At 39.7% G+C, this 18,967-nt stretch overlaps 1 protein-coding gene across 1 annotated transcript; it reads right to left on the bottom strand.

Annotated features, from left to right (window-relative positions):
• Positions 1–3,110: 3,110 nt before the first annotated feature.
• MPC2 (mitochondrial pyruvate carrier 2) lies at positions 3,111–18,166 on the bottom strand. Its single transcript, XM_015828115.1, has 5 exons — positions 17,962–18,166; positions 7,860–7,900; positions 6,207–6,291; positions 4,753–4,864; positions 3,111–3,323 (listed from the first exon to the last, which is right to left on the bottom strand). Exons 1-5 carry the CDS (start codon positions 18,065–18,067, stop codon positions 3,278–3,280), a joined length of 390 nt encoding a protein of 129 aa, XP_015683601.1. The 5' UTR covers positions 18,068–18,166; the 3' UTR covers positions 3,111–3,277.
• Between the last annotated feature and the right edge of the window lie 801 nt (positions 18,167–18,967).

Raw genomic sequence — 18,967 nt, 5'->3', positions numbered from 1 at the left:
GTGTGAAATACTTAAGGAACTCTTGAACTCATTAGTTTATGAGGGAAACATATGATCATGTCAGATTTTGCATTATAATGATTTTAAAAGCAGTACTCTGGCAATCAATTACTTCTATGTTAAGACTACGCAACACAACCACCTACTACCACTGCTCAAGGAATGTGGGTGGCTGGCTGAGTGATGATTCTGACTCATCACTAAGGGACACAAGCCACTTTTGGCTGCACTCCTTGAAATTCCATCTTGCACCTCCCAGAGGTGTGGGTAGGAAACCCAGGTTGGGAATCTGCTATAAAAACTTGTACCACTCCTTTAGTTCTTTGGGGGTTTCTTGTTTTGATTGTCTGGAATGGTTCCTAATTTGTCTGGATTTATGTAATGTAAACTTTGGACCAGTTTCTTCCAACAGGCATTTAGACTTGTCCTTGATGTTCTCCAGTGCATTATTTTTTGAAGTAATTATGATCTGTCTTGTAACTAGCTCAGTTTACACTACAGAGTTTTTCCTTTCTCTACTTAGTATGCTTTGGTAGAAGCAAAAGTAATTCAGTCAACACATGAGCCTGAAGCCCAAGTCTTGTTAAGAGATTACAAAATCATGTAACTGTCCGAAACACTTCATAATTGTTTCTATTTCTGTATGCTGAGTTGCACTTTTCACGTATTGAATTCAGATTCCAAACTAAAGTACAAAAATCTCTCAACTTATGTATGAGCAGTGTTTTTGTGGTGCTGTACTTTTCTATAAAAGACAAATGACTTCCAGTTGTGAAAGTTAACTTCCCAAACTTTAGACGTGCTAAGATTTCCTGTCACTAGGTAAATCCATTCCATGCAACACTGAGCCCTTTTTTTACCTTGTTTCTGCACTTTTAAAAAACTGGAATTTTTTTATTGTACAAGTCTTCTTTCTTCTCCATATTCTCATAAGCAGCTTTATATTGTACTCTTGTGAATATTTTAATAAACCTTTTTCATTAGTGGCCTGTTGTATGTCTCAATTTGTCAATCTACTATGATAGACAATGGAATAATTTGTACCTTAAATGGGTAGTCAGAATTCAAATAGCTGGATTCATATCATACACAGCCAGAAAAGATTTTATTTTATTTGTTTTGGCTTAACTCAGTGGGTTTACTTGCCATATAGTGTAAGCAAACCAGAGCAAAACAATTAGTGTGCCCATTCAATGAAGGGTAAATGTGGAGTGGAGAGATAGAAATGACTATCTACAGTATTTTCATGTTTACCCAGAAGGGAAAAAGCATGTTGCAGAGACTGTTACAACATACATTCCCTGTGTTGGGACACAAAGAAACATGTTTTATTTTTTTAAGGCTAGTTCTTCAATTTTAAAACAAGGCATTGCTCAGGTTGCATAAGTAGTCAAAATAGTTGAAAACTATAAATGATATTTATATGTAGCTTGTGGCTTTCCAAATTTTGCAACATACAGTAACCCCAGCCAGCATATTTAATACTGAATGGTACTGGAAATTGTAGATCTACATCTAAAGATGCATAATTCCTATCTTTACACTGCTGAACTCTTACTTCTGGCTCCAGTGTTATTCACTTCCCTCCTGAATAAAAGGGAACTCGGATAGTAATTCTTAAAATGTGGGTAAGCAACAACCTATCTATAGCAACCTCCCCTGTATCCATGAAGTCTCTAGAGCATTAAATACCCATACATCCATACAATCAGGCAAGGCAGTATTGTTATATACAATTGCTTTATTCTGAAGTGCTGCTGTCTATCCAAGGAAAGGGAAGAGAAGGAAAAAGACTCCACTGATATTACCAGGTAAGCAGGAAGGCTTGGAAATCATAATGAGTTATACGAGAAATAAATGTGTTTAACCAAGATGAGAAGCAGCAGTAAGATAACTGGAGCAAAGATATGCAATTTAACACATAGGAAGGAATAGCACAGGCATAGAATTAGCAAAACATAGGCCAGGGAGCTAATGGGTAAAGAAAGTAACAAATAGAAATGGAAGTGAAGATGGAGGGTACTGAGAGAAGAATGTGGGCTAATGATGCGGAGTGAGAGAGATCTTGTGGGCTCAGATCTCATATTTTTTACTTAAAGAACTTAACTGGCTGCCTATCCTGCATAGTATCCTAGGTGGCTCATAGCAAAACCAATAAAAATAAAATCCCAACAAGGCATTATAGTAACCCATGCTACTAATCCCATGACATAGCCCCATCCTACCCTAATGCCTAAGGGAAGAAGGCCTCCCTCATCTCAGGTTAGAGGCTGTTTCAAAGGGCAGGGGCAGCTATATGGAAAGCATGCTCCCAGGACCCGACTAGGTGACAATGTTTGAGGGAAGGCCCCTAAAGTGTCCCCTATCTAATCTAATGGGATGGAAAGATATCCTAAAGGGGAGGCAGTTGGTCAAATAATCTGGCCCTTTGCCACGTAGGGCTTTAAAAGTGATAACCAGCACCTTGAATTGTACTTGGAAAACAAATGGAAACCAATGCAGCTCAAGCAACGGTGCTATAGCACAAGCACACGTGTGGTGTAGGATCCATTGCAGTAATCAAAGTGTGTCTCTGGGCCAATGGAGTTCAGGAGCACTCTGAAAAAGTAACATTTCTCTAGCTACGTAAAAACAAAATATAATATAAATGCCAATCTTCCACAAAGCACTTTTTTTTTTAAAAAAAAAATGATACTATGATTCTGATGAATTTTCATATTTTGAAAAAGTGAATATTTTAAAATATAGAAAAATATATGAATTCGGTCCTGCCCTGTCTCCAGTTTTACAGTAGTTTGTGCTGTTTGGGCCATTGGATCTATAGCTATTAAGACTGCAGCAATGTTGAAGAAGAAAATATATTTGGCATCTATGCATATGTCAGCACCTCCTGAAACCTAATATGTCTTTTTCTGATTATGAAGTGGCAGTTCCCTAAGCCTGGAAAAGATTATATTTAAGTTGCTGGTGAAAGATATGTGAGACCCCTGAATCGCCTAAGTCACATTTTCCCCTTCAAATTCAGGTTTCTGAGAGTCGGAAAAGTCACCTTGCTTCTGTCCTTAAAAATACATGCATCAGTTGCATTTGGGCTTAAGAAGAGACTTGGAACTTATTAAAGAGTTTATTTAAATGCAAAGAGGTTGCTTTCTAACTTTATAGAAAAGCATGCTCTACCACTTTTAGTAAAAAGTCACACTAGGCAACTGAACAGGATTAAAACTAGGTCCCTTAGGAAGTAGTTTATGTTGAGATTAGAAGAAATTAAGTAGAATTTCTACTGCTGCTTTTCCAGTTCCTTGGCTTTTAACTCTTGGTTATACCTGTCAGAAAAAAGAGAATACAAATTATTCACTATTGCCAACATATTGTGAAGAAGAAAAAAACCATTGCATTAAATTAGAAATTATATTTTTATTTTTGTTTTTCCTATCAGTTCTTTAAAAACATGGTTGATATTCAATAAGAACTATAACTAAACTGCATTGATTTTAATTTGCTTGTAATTTAATTCAAGAGACAGGTTTTATTATATATTTCATTTAAGGAAGGCTATCAGATCTGGACTGCAAAAATCTGGACAACCATTAAATGTCAGGAAAACATTTGTATTTTTGCTGGATCTGGTAAATGTATGAAGTTTTGCAGTTCAGATCTGGTAGGTCCTTTTTTAAATCAAAGTAGCTGGCAAAGTTTATTTGTGCACATACATGTTTCCTTCTAGTCTAGTAGCATGACTTGTTAGGAAAGTTCAGCTTCATATTATACTAATTCAAAAATGCCACTGCACAATCTAAAATTATATCACTTAAGCTTGCTATAAATATGTATTTTCAGTTAGTAGAAACTGGTTTATAACAGTGCAGTACTTTTAGCAAGATGAAACCTCAAAATAAGTGGTTTTCCATTTTCTACTACATTCTACTGAGATATTTTTTTCACATCCCAATATAGCCTATATCCCTGGAATCTTTTGGTAATCGCTTATCCAGATACAAAAAAAGATCTAGTCCTATTGTAGCTTTTTCAGGATATGTCAAAATTTCCTAGGTCTTGCCACCTGCTCCAATAATACTGTTACTAAACAGAAGATGAGTAACACATACCGTGTGGATTGCATAAAATGAGAGTAATCAGTAGAAAAAGCAGACCAGCATTTTCCCAAGGACTTTGTTTAAGATAGGCAATGTTCAAAGCAAAGAGGAGCAAGGTAGTTTCTACCAGGTCATCAATTTGCATTATACAAGGAAAACAATGGGTTTGAATAAATCTAGATAACTGAAATATTATCTACTACCAGCCTAAGAAAAATCGCTTCTATTGAACCAAGACTGTTATAGTAGGCTTTCAAAGACTGGCCTGCTAAGGAACCAACTAATCGTATCCTACAGATACTACTACTACTATTAGTTCAGATGAGCTGAACGAAGGAGAACCAAAGATTACACTATTAGCTAATAAGGCATCTAATGCTTCGATCCCTTGTTGGACAGTTTTTGTTGTCGTTGTTTAAAAAAACAGGAATTACTTTTTACAGATTTCTAACACTGACCAGCCCCAACTCCCTATAATAATAGTTGGGAATAGGACCAGACACCAACATGGGAAAAAATGGTTGGGAGGGCTCCCCTTTTTTCCCCCTTCTCTGGTCCTATCATACAGTCTTTCCTATTTTTAAAAATGTTGGAGGTATAACTTTCAGAATTAAACCATAGAATACAACATTGGCAAACATTCTTCCTAACTACCTACCTCCATATGCGGTACAGCTGAGAGCCACCAGCACAGCCAAGAAAGAAATTAACAGTAAACAGGCCCCAGTTTTTAGGAATAATTACTAGAGAATACCTTGACCAGATAAGGCCTGTTGAATTAGAAAACAAAATACAGATCTATTACCAATTTAAAATAACGATTGCATTCTCAAAATTTATCAATTCTATTTGGTAAACTTCACAGTTTCTCCCTTTCAATCTACTCTCTCATCAAGTTTATTCAGTAATTATAGGATTGCTGTTATTTCCCTTATAGCTGAATGAAAGCTTGCAGCATCTAGAATTATTATCTTAATCTAAAACCCAGAAGATCTGTAGATTTGCTAGTACAAGAAAAGTATATGTTTGAATGGCAGATTAAAAATGTTATTGAACAGTTCTGTTATCTAGCAATGAACTAGCAATAAAGTACTGCATAGAGTTTTGGCTCACATTTTTTACTGTCATGAGATGAAACAGGAACTAATGTTTGAAACTTGCAACCTGTAACACTTGTAAAAATCATGTATGTAAACCAATTAATTACACTTTTACAGCAATGTACAGATTGTAGCCAGTTTAATTTTCAGAATAGAATTTAGCAATATTCCTTACATCTCTGCTGAAAGTCAATAATTTATATAAAGGGAAATCTCCTTTACTGTCTGTTCAAATTTACAAAGGTAATAAAAAATAACTTTGGGACCAAGGTGCACATTTACGATCTTCGGAGTTTTTCTCAGTCACGTGATTACCATTACAGCCAGTATCTGTTGTCCTGTGCCTGACCCATTTCCCCCCTCATAGGGTAGAAAAATTGGAAACTATTACAAGAAATAACACACAATAAAGTGGCTGTTTGCCTAGCGCACTCACAGCTTCCAGCCTGAGTGTACTCGGAGTTGTAGGCACTAGGGCATTCCTTTCAATGTGTATTCCCTATTGCGTGGCTGTTTATTTTCTTGTTATGTATTCCTTTCCAATGAATGCAAATACAAATATTAATTCCCTTCTTGCTAATTATCCCAGCACTGGTTAAACATTTCAAAGGGCAGGGGAGTAGGGAAAAAGGAAAGAAAGACAAAGTATAGTCATAAGCACAGTTGCAATTATGTGATTTCTGCCTTGGGGACTGCATCATTTAGCAATCAAGTTGCCAGTCCCAACTGTGGTTGCTAGACAAGGACTACGTATTTAACCTAAGCAAAATTTCTAGATTAATGTACTTCTGGTTCAAATATATCTATTTTTAGGTGTTCCGGTTAGACAGTCAGGTAAACATAATAATTATATAAACATTTCTAAAATTTTGTATCTATATTTCCAAGTATATGGCTTGAAAACCTTTCATAAAATAAATTGTTGGTTCAGTTTTGTCTTGGTATTAAAATAGAGCTGATGATTTAATCTTTGTTTCCTATACTAGATAATTAAAAGAGAATACATACATACCTGTAGCCGTTAGGACGGCAGATTGTGAAGTGCTGAGTTTTTCAGCAGGCCTAGTCATATCAGCCATTCCAGCACATACCAAACCCTGCAATAGGGAAGCAATAGCTTAATTTAATGTGTCAGTAATAGTACTTTCATTTTTTATTAATACCAAAGTGCTACAGTCTAAACCAGCAGTTCTCAAAGTATGATCTAGGGGTCCTCTCCTTTGTCCTTGAAGTCAAATAAATAAATAGTTTTAAATTTCTCAGTTTTAATTTCTAATACAATAAATATTGATAGATATAACTCACATAAATCAAAGCTCTTTGGGTGTCTTCTATCATTTTTAAGAATGCAAAGGGGCCCTGAGACCAAACTGTTTGAGAACCACTGGTCTACATCATTCAGTTTGAAATCATATATTTCATGCATGCCATTTAGATAGCTGGGAGTTACATGTTCCAGTCCATTTTGAGTTTTAAACTGGGTCAAGGAGAAAACTGGGATTTGAGTGGTACATAATTCCATATCAATGCAATGGACTGGCATTAACATGTATCAAATAAAACCATGTTGATTTGGGGCTCAATTTAATCTATATCCCGATATATATGAGTCATACAAACCCGAGTTGCTCTCTCATTTTTGTGATTTCACTTTTCAGCCTACTTCCATGGTCTCATGGGGGGACGAGGGAGGAGAAGGGACATGAAAAATGGGCAGATCTGACTAATGACTATGCCTCTCCCAAATTGTCCGTGATAATGCTGACCACAATCATGACATTGTAGATTTTCCCATTCCAATGAGACAGAAAGTAGGAAGGGAAGTGATAGCTTCCCAACCTCCTTTACAATGGCCAAAATGACTATAAATAACCAGCCCAGATATTTCAGATTGTGTTCAATTGGCACAGGAAGATTTTATTACTTACTTATCATGAAATGTATATGTTATCCATCTTGCCAAGAGGTGACTCAAGGCGGCTTACAACAAGTTGAGGAAATTGTATAAAAGATGGGATTAATGGGTCAGCCATATTGTCCTAACACAGGGGTGTCAAACTGCCAGACCACGGGCTGGATGCTTCGTGAGGAAGCTGCACCCACCCCAGCTCCAGCAAGGGGAAAAATGTGATACGTCAAGACACATAATGTGACACAGCGAGTTTGACACCACTGTCCTAACAGGACCATTATGTTAGAATCTAACTTATCTATAATGTGTTCCTTATTTAGGTCTGGCTACATAACTAAAAGTATTTTTAATATAGACTTTTGGGAAATTCCATTGCATCTAAAACAGGGGTTCTCAACCTTGGCAACTTTAAGACTTGTGGACTTCAACTGGCTGAGGAATTCTGGGAGTTGAAGTCCACAAGTCTTAAAGTTGCCAAGGTTGAGAACCCCTGATCTAAAATCTGACAGAGATATTAACCAATAATTTTTTTTCATCAAGTTCTCAGATAACATTTCACACAATGAGAAAGGATTTTTTTTCTCAAAGATTAGGTTAATATGATCTTTGACTATGCAAAATAAAGTGCTTGTCTACCAGGAGACCTTCCAGTAAACCAATTTTTTTTAACTACAGTTAAAGTATACAACTGGTCTTTAACACAGGAAACACTAGAATTATGTACGTTTTGTATGAACCATCAAATCAACTTACCCATTTCATAACAGGTGCCCAAAAAAAGACTGTTTTGGGACCTGCAAGAGAAGATTTTACTTAGTCTCAAAAGCTATTAAATTCATTTCAATAAAACATTTTTTAATCTGCAAGCCACAAAAGAAGCAAGTTACAATTAAATTTCTCTGAGTAAAACCTCTGTAGTAGTTTGTCAGGTCTTGCAATTCATGAAGTATATCCACGTTGCAGAAAAAAGGGATTGTGATGATGACAAAAATACATTTTTCCCAAATGAATTAAATAATGCAGCTTTTCTTCATTTGTAGAAAATGTTTCATGTTTATTTATTTATTTATTTGCAAAATTTATATTGCCGCCTACTTGCTCATGGCAACTCAAGGTGGCTTATAGGAAATAAAAACACAATATAAAAGAAATAAAAATAATAAAAATAAAATAATAAAATAATATCTCCCCCACCCCCCAGTAACCACACACACTCATACCAGTGATTCAATGGGCTCCATCCTGCTCTGGGTTTCACAGACCCACTGGCAGAACCACATCTTCAGGGCCTTCCGAAAGAGTGTCAGAATGGGGGTCAGTCTAATTTCCGGAGGGATGATGTTCCAGAGGGAGGGAGCCAGCACGGAGAAGGCCTTTCTTCTGGATCCTGTCAGATGTATCCCCTTAGGGGCCGGGACCCATAACATCCCTCTCTGCTCTAGTGGGTTGGGTGGATATGACCAACAAGAGATGGTCCCTCAGATAACCTGGTCCCAAGTCATGAAGGGCTTTAAAGGTGACAGCAGCACCTTGAATTGCACCCGGAAGCAAATTGGGAACCAATGCAACTCCCGCAGGAGAGGTAATACATGTGCACACTGAAGTCTGCACAAAACCATGCGGGCCACTGCATTTTGCACCAACTGGAGCTTCCAGATGCTTTTCAAGGGCAGCCCCATGTAGAGCATGTTGCAATAGAAAAGATGGGAGGTGACAGGGCATGAGTGACCGTGAGTAGGGATTGTTGGTCCAGGAAAGGGCGTAACTGGCGCACAACTTGTAGTTGCACAAAGGCCCTCCTGACCATGACTGCCACCTGCCATTCAAGCAGAAATCATGAGTCCAGGAGAACCACCGGATTGCACACTGGGTCTGTTTGGGGCAGTGCCACCCCATCCAAGACCAAAGGAGGCAATTCTCCATGGATCAAAGAACCCAAACCCAGAGTCTTGCCAGGGTTCAGTTTCAATCTGTTGCTCCCTATCCAGCCCCTAAGAGCCTCCAGGCATTGCGAGAGGGAAATCATGGCATCGCTTAACTCACCACAGGCTGAGATACACAGCTGAGTATCATCAGCATATTGATGATATCTCAGTCCATGGTGACAGATGATCTCACCCAACAGCTTCATGTAGATGTTGAATAGGAGCGGAAAGAGTACTGAATCCTGCAACACCCTGCAAAGTAGTGGGCGAGGGCTGGATCTCTCGCCCCCTATTAACACTCACTGAGCGGCCACAGAGGAAGGAAGTGAACCAGGATAGCATAAAGTCTCCCACTCCCAACCCCTGAAGCTGTTCCAGGATACCATGGTCGATGGTATTGAAAGCTGCCGAGAGGTCAAGTAAACCAAGGATGGGTGCACTACCTACATCCCGCTCTCGCCAGAGATCATCAAAAAGCATGACCAATGTTGTTTCTGTGCCATATATAGGCCTGAATCCAGACTGGTAGGGATCTAGATAATCCGTTTCATCCAGAAACCTCTTGAGCTGCCGTGCAACCACCTTCTCAACTATCTTCCCCCAAAAGGGAAGACTGCAGACAGGTTGGAAATTATCCAACAGGGTGGAATCCAGCGATGGCTTCTTGAGGAGAGGGCGGACCCCAGTCTCTTATGTTAACAGTTATTTGTACCTACATAGAAAAAAATCTTTATGGTAAACTCTTAACAGTAAACTCTTGATTCTACCAGTCAGAAGTATAACAATAAATAAGTGAATGCAAATAAATAAATAACACCTCCTGCTGTGAAATTAACCTCAAATGTAACCAACTAGTATGTAAGTATGGATAGAACTATCAGAAGTGCTTTGGGTCATCATAATAAGTGGGACAAAAATAAACAGTAAAAATAAAAAAATTATATAAGTAAACTTTAGAGAGTCAATTTAGTGTAGAAGTTAAAGCACCAGGCTAGAACAGGAAACCATGATTTCTAGTCCTACCTTAGGTACAAATACAGCTGGATGACCTTAGGCCAACAATTCTCTCTCATATTGGAGGTGGAAGGATAGACCTACTTATACAATGGAAATCCCCCTTATTTTCCTAACTTTTCCCCAGATGCTATTGGATTCACTCAAATATTGTAGTCTCCCAATATTTGGTACAGTAAAATATCTAAAATGGATTCATAAAGCTGCTTTTTTTTCTAGGTCATAGAACTTTATACAATATTTTCTTCTGTTTTCTAATGATGAACCTGATCAAACTGCTCTTACATTTTCATTTTCTATTGTTATCCCACAGAGATAGTATCTGTAAAATCACTCAGCTTAGGGATCACATAGGTTTATAATATAATTTAAGAAATGTAAATTGCTATTTGTAAAGAGAAATAATCCCAAATACAATACTGCTCACTAGAAATAATTTCTCTGAAAACTATCCAAGAACCTTCTAAAATTAATCCAAAGGATGGATGATTTTTTTGTAATAATTGGCTTCCTTTTTGAAATGTCAGGTGCTGCAAGGGAAATTGCTTTTCATGCTGAAAGTTAGGAGATTGCATACAAAGCCTCCAAAAAAAAAAGCAAATATTATTTATAAGTAATTATGGATGTATAAAATGTATTGGACCATTCTACAAAACTGTTCTATTCCTTCTGGACCCTATTGGCAGAGGGTTCAGCATTTTCCAGAAGTAAACCCTCCAAAGCAGAAGCAGGTCAAGATGTTCTAGATGTAAGCATTCTGCATGAAACATTAGACTCATTAGAATACTTTATTTGGCCAAGTGTGATTAGACACACAAGGAATTGTCTGGTGCAGAAGCTCTGTGTACATGCAAAGGATCAGAGTAATAATAACCATAATGATAATACCAAAAATACACTGGAGTAAAGAAGATAAGACAGATAATAATGCTACAGCCATACAACATGGGTAAATGTACATAGACATTAAACAGTACTGTAAGAATTAGGTGTTCAGCAGAGTGATGGCATGAGGGAAGAAACTGTCCCTGTGTCTAGTTGTTTTGGCATGCAATGCCTTATAGCAGTGTCCTAAGGGGAGGAGAACAGATCTATTTCAGGGTTGGATCACACTAAGAATATCTCAAAATCATTTCCAGTTTGAAGGATGTAGTTCCAGGCACAAAAACAAAAACAAAGCTTTATCTCTGTTTTAGCTAGAAAAATGCAATTAATCACACTTCTGGTAAGCCCTGATGACAAACTGACATTTGTCTAAAAGAGAGAAACCCATTGTGGCTGAAATGGCACCTGATTGCAGGAACTGGGCATCTGAAATCTCTCTGAAATTAAAGAGATTATCAGATTATCCACATAGCTGTTATTTTGCAGGTTATTTTGTGACCAGAAAAAATGTAAGTCCAACTCCTATTTAGGAATAAGTTTTAAGTAGTGTCCTTGAATGTCCAAGGACCTAAGGACAATATGAGCAAAACAGCATGCTTTAGTGTTTTAGACTTCAGTCTTTTACATACTTGTTGGGGTTGATGAATATTGAAATCCAAACTACTTAGCAGGCATCAGCTGGCCTCTCTTTTGACATGGATATTTTGTTTTCATTCTGGTCCTTTAAATTCCAGCATTTCCACTCATCATGGCCAATAGCTATGCTGCGCCAGGAATTCTGGAGCTTGTTACTCATTATACTTGGAAAGCACTAAGTTCAGTAATATTCTAGGGCAGACATGTCAAACACAAGGTCCGGGGGCCAGATGCGGCCCACGAAGTGGTTTCATGTGGCCCGCGAAGCCATCCTGGAAACAGTGAGGGAACGGCCCCCGCTGCCTTGGCCCTGGCCCAGGCCAGCTGGGAGCCAATGTACAATTTTATGGTGGCCATCTATGCTGAAACGCATTCAGTCTTAGCTCCATAAGCCCCCCCCCGCGTGGCCTGAGAGGAGCAGTGAGGTTCCTCCAGTGGACCATGCCTTGGCACTTGCCCTGGTCCCACCCCCTTCTGCCAGAGACCCTCAGATCTATCCCACTCCTGCCCAGGCCCCCACAGGCATCCTTGACGCGAACGATGTAGAGCTGGCCACACCCACCCAGTAGGCCACACCCACTCCATCCATGCCCACCCAGTAGGCCGCACCCATCCTGGCCACACCCACCTGGCCCCGAGGGCAACCGCAATGCTGATGCGGTCCTCAATGAAATTGAGTTTGACACCCCTATTCTAGGGTATGTATTGCATCTCTGAGTAGTGTATTTTTTTTAAAAAAAAATACTTTTCTGTTATTTTAAAGATGTTCTGGACATTAATATTTCACATCATTCTACAGAAGTATTTGATAACCACCTTGCAAACTAAAGTTAGTACTCTGAGGTACTCCGTTCTAATTAAATCTTTCAGAAAACTATTGAAATTTAGTGGTATGTATGTATCTTTTATATTAACTAGTAGGTGCAGAGACAAGGAGGATAACAAAGCTCTACTGAATTCAAGAAATGTTCTCAATGAACAACTCATGGCAAACCCGGATATGCCCTTGCATAAATAATAATGTTGCGATCATGAGATTCTTAAATGATATAAGATGGAATAAAGGTTGTGACAATTATTGTAAAATAAAGTTTAAGAAGTTTAAAGGTTTCCCCTGCCCAATTGTGACCAATTCAAGGGGCAGTGCTCATCTCCAATTCCCAGCCAAGAGCCTGCATTGTCTGAGAGATAATTCTGTCATCGTGGCCAGCATGAAAATACAGAATGCAATAACCTCCTGCCGAAGTGGTACCTATTTATCTATTTGCATTTGCATGCTTTCAAACTACTAGGTTGGCAGAAGCTGGAGTGAATAAGGGAAGCTCACCCCGTCGTGTGAAGCTTGGGTGTTGAACCTATCAGCTTTTCAGCTGACAAGCCCAGCATCTTAACCGCTGAGCCATCGTGCCACTCTTAAATACATATTGTTGGATCAGGCAGTTGCATACATCAGAGCTGGTCAGATTTTAAACTTTACTTTTCACTAGAATGCTAAGTAACTAATAACATGAGAGGAAGATGTAAAATAATGGTTTAGTAAGGTGAATATGGAACAAGGAGAAATGTGTCTCTGAGTACATGTTCAGTATAGGAATTGGTTTTGAGTACAAATTGCTTCTCACAACTTCTGTTATTCGGTGCTCTTATTTTTTCATCATTTAATTTCAGGTTTTTGTTTTGGTATGGTTATTAAAAATGAAAAATCCCTCATTTACTTAAGTTTATATCAGAATGTCTTGGTATATCTATACCTATCTTATGTCAGTCCTGATCCAGGTGATTATGAATGTTACCTTGAATTACAACTAGCAATTGTTTTATAAGACTCTTTCTTTATAAATACTCTTAATTGTTACAAGCCACAAATTATTTCCCAGTAGGATTAGTTATTTTTGCTGCCTTAGAGATGTTCTAAAGAGTTTTCTATTAAGATAAGTATTACAATGAATAGAAAAACCAGCTAATTTCTTTTACTGCCTTTACTTTTCACTGCATGGTAATCATCTTAAATAAAATGATTGTCTGTAGAGTACAAAGAACTACTAGAATAATGGAAGTGTTAACTGCAAAGAATATTTCACAAGCCAAAAATAAAAGGATTTCTCTCCAATACTGCAGGTTATGTTCCAATCTAGGGGAAATGTCACAGTGTATCAAATTAGGCCATCAAACTCTTCCAGGTTCACATGGCATGGACTTTGAAAATATGTTTAAAATTGAACAGAAACTGACACTAAGGCTAAGAAGACTGTGCCATCAGGATAGTATAGCTATCCTGATGTTATACTGTAGCTCAGCAAAAACAATGATTCATTGTATAACTGTTGAGAAAAGTAGTAATTCAGTACCAGTAATATAATGATTTATATCATTATATACCAGTAATATAATGATTTATATAAATGTATGGTGCAACTAACTACAGTTAGAACATTTAATATAGCTCTGTTCATCACATGTTAAATATATTAAGACAGAGAACAGTTACTGAAGGAACAACCAAAGTAGTCAATAGGTTGGAGAAGAAAAGCCATAAGGCAAATAATGTTTTTTATTCCAGTATGTTTATTTACTACCTCTACCACTGGCATCAGCTTCCCTTTCAAAACCTGTTGCTAAGGAAGAAAAACAGTAAGGTGTTAGTGTACTCTTGTTCTTTTTTGTGTTTTCCATATATACTGGTTGAGCCACTGTATGAGAGACTGCTAGATTAAATAGGCACATCTCTTCTTATATTCAAACACAATTCACATTCAAGTGATTGAGAAAGAATCTTGTTAATAATTTTTCTCTTCTTATACAGCCCAGCTATTACTAACCTGAAAAAGTATACCGAAGAGACACTGAAGCTAATTTCTTACAAAAGAAATAACATTTTGTTATTAAAATAATTGTTACACATACCACATTCCCTTTCTTCCAGTGAATAAACCCAAAGGGATACAAATACAGTTTAATGTGATATCAGTGAGATGAGGAATTTTGCTTTGTAGTTTATAGTATGCCTATACAATACAATAAAATGTCTACAGTCTAACTCAGAAATAAAAATTAACTAATCCCTAACTACACATAAAGCAATCAGTAACTGATGCCACCAACTCATGTCCCAAAGCTATTTGTTGTAATTTACTGAAAGTCAATAGTATAGGGTCTGACTGAATTTTGAAAGAAATGCTTCCAAAGGGCAGATAAACATACACACAAACACACACCAGGAAAAAAAAAAACACTGCCTGCAGGCCTCCACCATTCTTACCCCATTGAATTGGGGAACCACAAACGGGTTCTTCCAGGACATACTAGTTGGGTTGGATAAAACTGGTTGGAGAAGGCAGTCCTACAAGTACTCCAGTTTCAAGCCATATAGCTGTTAAAATCCAAACAATAGTTTGACTTGCTCTCAGAAGCCAACAGGAAGCCAGCACAAGGCCAGAGCATAGGTATTTGTACTAGCATGTATCTGTTAACAACTATGTAATTGCATCTGAGACCAATTCAAATTTCTTGACGGTCTTCAAAGCAGCCTCATATAAAACAACTTGAAATGAAACAAATACATGGTGATGGTGGCATGAATAACTGTTACAAGGTCCTCATAGTTCAGATACGGCCACAACTCCTATACCAGTGATGGCGAACCTTTTAGAGACTGAGTGCCAAAACTGCAACCCAAAACCCACTTACGCATCGAGTGCCGGGGGTGTGTGGCCCATTGGATGGGTGTGGCCCATTGGCCACACCATTGGGTGGGCGTGGCTGCGGTGGTAACAGCAGACTGGGTGGGACTAAAAAGTTCAATCAATCAACTTTGCAATATCTTTTTTTCCCGTGAGAAGTTGAAATTGACTGAACCTTTTTTTTTTGCACACGGCGGCAGAGGCCTAAAGTGAAAAGGTTTTATAAAACCCAGCTGAAGGCCTAGGACTGGGGCGACGGCGCGCGTGCCCACAGAGAGGGCTCTGAGTGCCGCCTCTGGCACCTGTGCCATAGGTTCGCCACCACTGTCCTATACCAACCAAAACCGGGATAAAACATTTTTTAAATTAAAAATACATTTGCTCTTGTTATTGCAGGATGACAGGATTTTAGAACCCCAAGACAGAAAAGTTCTAAGTCTGTCTGCAGCCAGCTGTAATATAACAATAGCTGCATAATAGATGTACTTAGTTGCTACAGTAAATATGGGGTTGAAGATAATTTTTTCCCCTTTGCAACTTTTATTTGAAAATAATAGGGAACAGGAGCCATTGTCAATTTTTCTTACAAGGATCTGACAGCCCTGGGGCAGGTACACCAGTCAGCACTTTTGGGCAGGCAAGAACTCGGCAATGATCCTTTCTGGACTAGCAAGTTTCTGTTGCAACTTAACCAATAACATTCCTTCACCAGAGAACTTTTGAAATAGATACTAACAGTTACACATTTATTTATTATTATTAATTAAATGTGTTTGCCTCCCATCTTGCCATGGAGCAACTCTGGAGGTTTATCTTGGAACCTTAATTTTAGGCTGAGTATCAGCAATTCAAGTCACGATTTTGTAGCCCTACAGCTTATCAATTGTATTTTTCCTGTATGGCACTTTGACTTTCCATTTAGTCACTTTAATTCAGTCTTTCACTCTTTATTGCTAGCAATAAAGATAACAGATCCTATTTCTGAAACTTCTATGTCAAGGAGAACAAACAGATATTATGTTTTCTGCAACCTTTGTCAATTCCTTGATGATTATATTACTAAAACTAAAGGCGAAGGAGAAGTAGTAGGTGACAAACTTTAAATTATACATGATTCTATAAGATTTAAAATGTACTGGAACTTCAACATCTTTTTTGGTAAGAGAGAGGGGTTTAAGAAAGGATGGGGAAGGAGGTTATAGGATATTTCCCTTCTGCCACTGAATTGTAGAAAGGACACTGAAATATCCTATTGGATTGTTACCTTCACCCGGTCCCGATATTTTATAGCTTTTCCCAACCTCGTGCCTATCAAATGAATTTGAAGTACACCTCCTAAAGGTGCTTTTTTCCAAAAGGAAAAACTTTCTTGCTTTTTTTTCTTTGAAAATGTTTTGCTTTTCATTCATGAAATTCCTTCAGTTCTAACACTGGAAAAAGCATCTTTGGGACAACCATGACCTGGATGACTGAGAATCTCCATAGACAGTTACAACTCCTAGAACAGTGGTTCTCAACCTGTGGGTCGGGACCCCATTTGGGGTCGATCGACCATTTCATGGGGGTCGCCAAGCAAGGCTGTCCGCCATTTTTTTTGTCCGCCATTTTTTTTGTCCGCCATTTTTCCCCCCCCTTTTCCGGCGGGTGCCTTACCTCCCTTGGGCTGGGCTAGCTGGTGGTCGGCCTGCTCCGTCTCTGCCGCTTGCCAGCTACGCCTCGGCCAGACCAGGGGGCGGAACCATGCATGCGTGGCGCTCCCGGGCAGGAAAAGTCCTCGACTTACGACTGGTTGGGTAGTCCTCGACTTACAACCGGTTTAGTCCTCGACTTACGACCGGTTTAGTCCTCGACTTACAACCAGTTTAGTCCTCGACTTACGACCGGTTGGGGTCGCGGCATTAAAAAGGTTGAGAACCACTGTCCTAGAACTTATTATGGTGGTTGCTCACATGGCTGGGATGTTCAATGATGCATAGAAATCTAATTCTAAAACATTAAAAGGGTAATAACTTGGGAAGGCCAGTCTAGCTGTTTGTAAACTTTGTCCTCCAGACAAGAGGAGAGATGAATCCTTTGCGGAATTTCTTGAAAAAAAAATGTGACGCCACATCAGTTTAACCATCAGTCATGCACTAGGTCTTCTGCGTTATTTATATTCTGTCTTTCGTGTTGGAGTTCAAGAAAGCATTGAAATAGGATTAAAGTACAGTACCTGGTCCAAGGTCACTTAACGAACTTCATAGTAAACTGGGCTTAAACTTCAATTCCTCAGAAACTAGCCGGATCTTTGACATTCGACACAAGGTAACACATCACGTGTGGACACTTTATGATAAATACCGCAATAGGAGGGCAAAGCATCTCCAAACGTAACCGAAATAGAGGTTTCTCACAACCACAAAGCCAGGACATGTAAACCTGCATTTCCTGGAACACTCTTTTCTGGACGGCTGTTAAAAGCAGGCTTTCTTCAAGTGGACGTCTGCAGGACCTTAACTTTTTCTTTTCATATTCACCTTGTTTCTCAACCTTGACAATTTTAAGGCATGTGGACTTCAACTCCCAGAATTCCACAGCCAGCAACGCTGGCTGTGGAATTCTGGGAGTTGAAGTCCACATGCCTTAAAATTGTCAAGGTTGAGAAACACTGAATTTTACAGCGACTAAATTGCCGGTCTTTTCCCTTTCTCTCCCCTCCCTCTTTTCCTCCAATACCTGCAGGGTGGTTATAGAAAGGACGCAGCCGGGGTGGCAACTTAAGCTCGATCTTGTCTAAGAAACGGTGGTAAGAAGCACGAAACCCAGCCACGGCAGCCGCCATCCTGCGCGCGCGGTGACAGCGGCGACGGGAGCCCCGAATTCAGTTGACGGCGCCGCTCGACCCGCCGTCCTTCTCCTCCTCCTCCTCCTCCTCCTCCCACGACCCGAGCAGAAGCAGAACCCGCCCCGCGGACATAAGCCGGCGGTAGGGCGAGCCCGGTTTGCTTCGTTCTGATTTGCTGCTGGGAGGAGAAAGGGGCGTGGCTCAACAGCTGTCCTTCACGCTATTGGCCGCCCGTTCCTACTGCCACCGCCGGCTTTCTCTCTTAGCGTCGGTGACAGTAGCGGCGCCGGCCCTCGTCTGCTTTTTATGACGTTCGTAAAGCGAGCGCGGAGCAATGACGAGGGAGCAACAATTAGTTTCTGTTGTGGAACATTGGCTCCGGAAATAACGTCGACTTAGGGTGACTTCTTGAGCCTTGTTCAGGAACGACGAGCTGGTTTCCAAACGGTAGCCGCGGCCGGACGTGCCTTTGCCACCGCCCTTTCACTCGCCCTGACTTGCTTACACCTTTGAGCGTTCGGTGGGTTGACAACGTGAGGGAAGGAGGAGACGTTTAAAAGCGTCTGGCGCAGGGGTAGGCAACCTTGGCTCTTTTATGACTCGTGGACTTCAACTCCCAGAATTCCTGAGCCAGCGCAGCTGGCTCAGGAATTCTGGGAGTTGAAGTCCACGAGTCATAAAAGAGCCAAGGTTGCCTACCCCTGGTCTGGCGGTTGGCTTGGTTCTCTGTCCAGAAAGCCAGCGCAAGCTACGTCAGGGGCAAACACTTCTTCCTCTCCCCCCCCCACCCACGCTTTAATTCTCGCGATGTCTCCAGCGAGCCGTTCCCTGTCTGTGGGCGGGGAGGGGGAGGAGCTAGCGTTGCTGTGGCAGCTCTCCGAGGAGGCGACGGGGAGG

The sequence above is a fragment of the Protobothrops mucrosquamatus genome, unplaced genomic scaffold, assembly GCF_001527695.2.
Source record: "Protobothrops mucrosquamatus isolate PMUCROS unplaced genomic scaffold, P.Mucros_1.0 scaffold4251, whole genome shotgun sequence".
Taxonomy (NCBI): domain Eukaryota; kingdom Metazoa; phylum Chordata; class Lepidosauria; order Squamata; family Viperidae; genus Protobothrops; species Protobothrops mucrosquamatus.
This window is presented reverse-complemented; position numbering and strand designations above follow the sequence as displayed.

Bases quoted from the DNA above. Each gene is read 5' to 3' on its own strand.
- MPC2 (XM_015828115.1), bottom strand. From the start codon at position 18,067: ATGGCGGCTGCCGTGGCTGGGTTTCGTGCTTCTTACCACCGTTTCTTA. The intron at 7,901-17,961 runs GTATTGGAGGAA...CTTCTCTTGCAG, and splicing joins TTTCTATAACCACCCTGCAG to GTCCCAAAACAGTCTTTTTT. The intron at 6,292-7,859 runs GTAAGTTGATTT...TCCCTATTGCAG, and splicing joins GGGCACCTGTTATGAAATGG to GGTTTGGTATGTGCTGGAAT.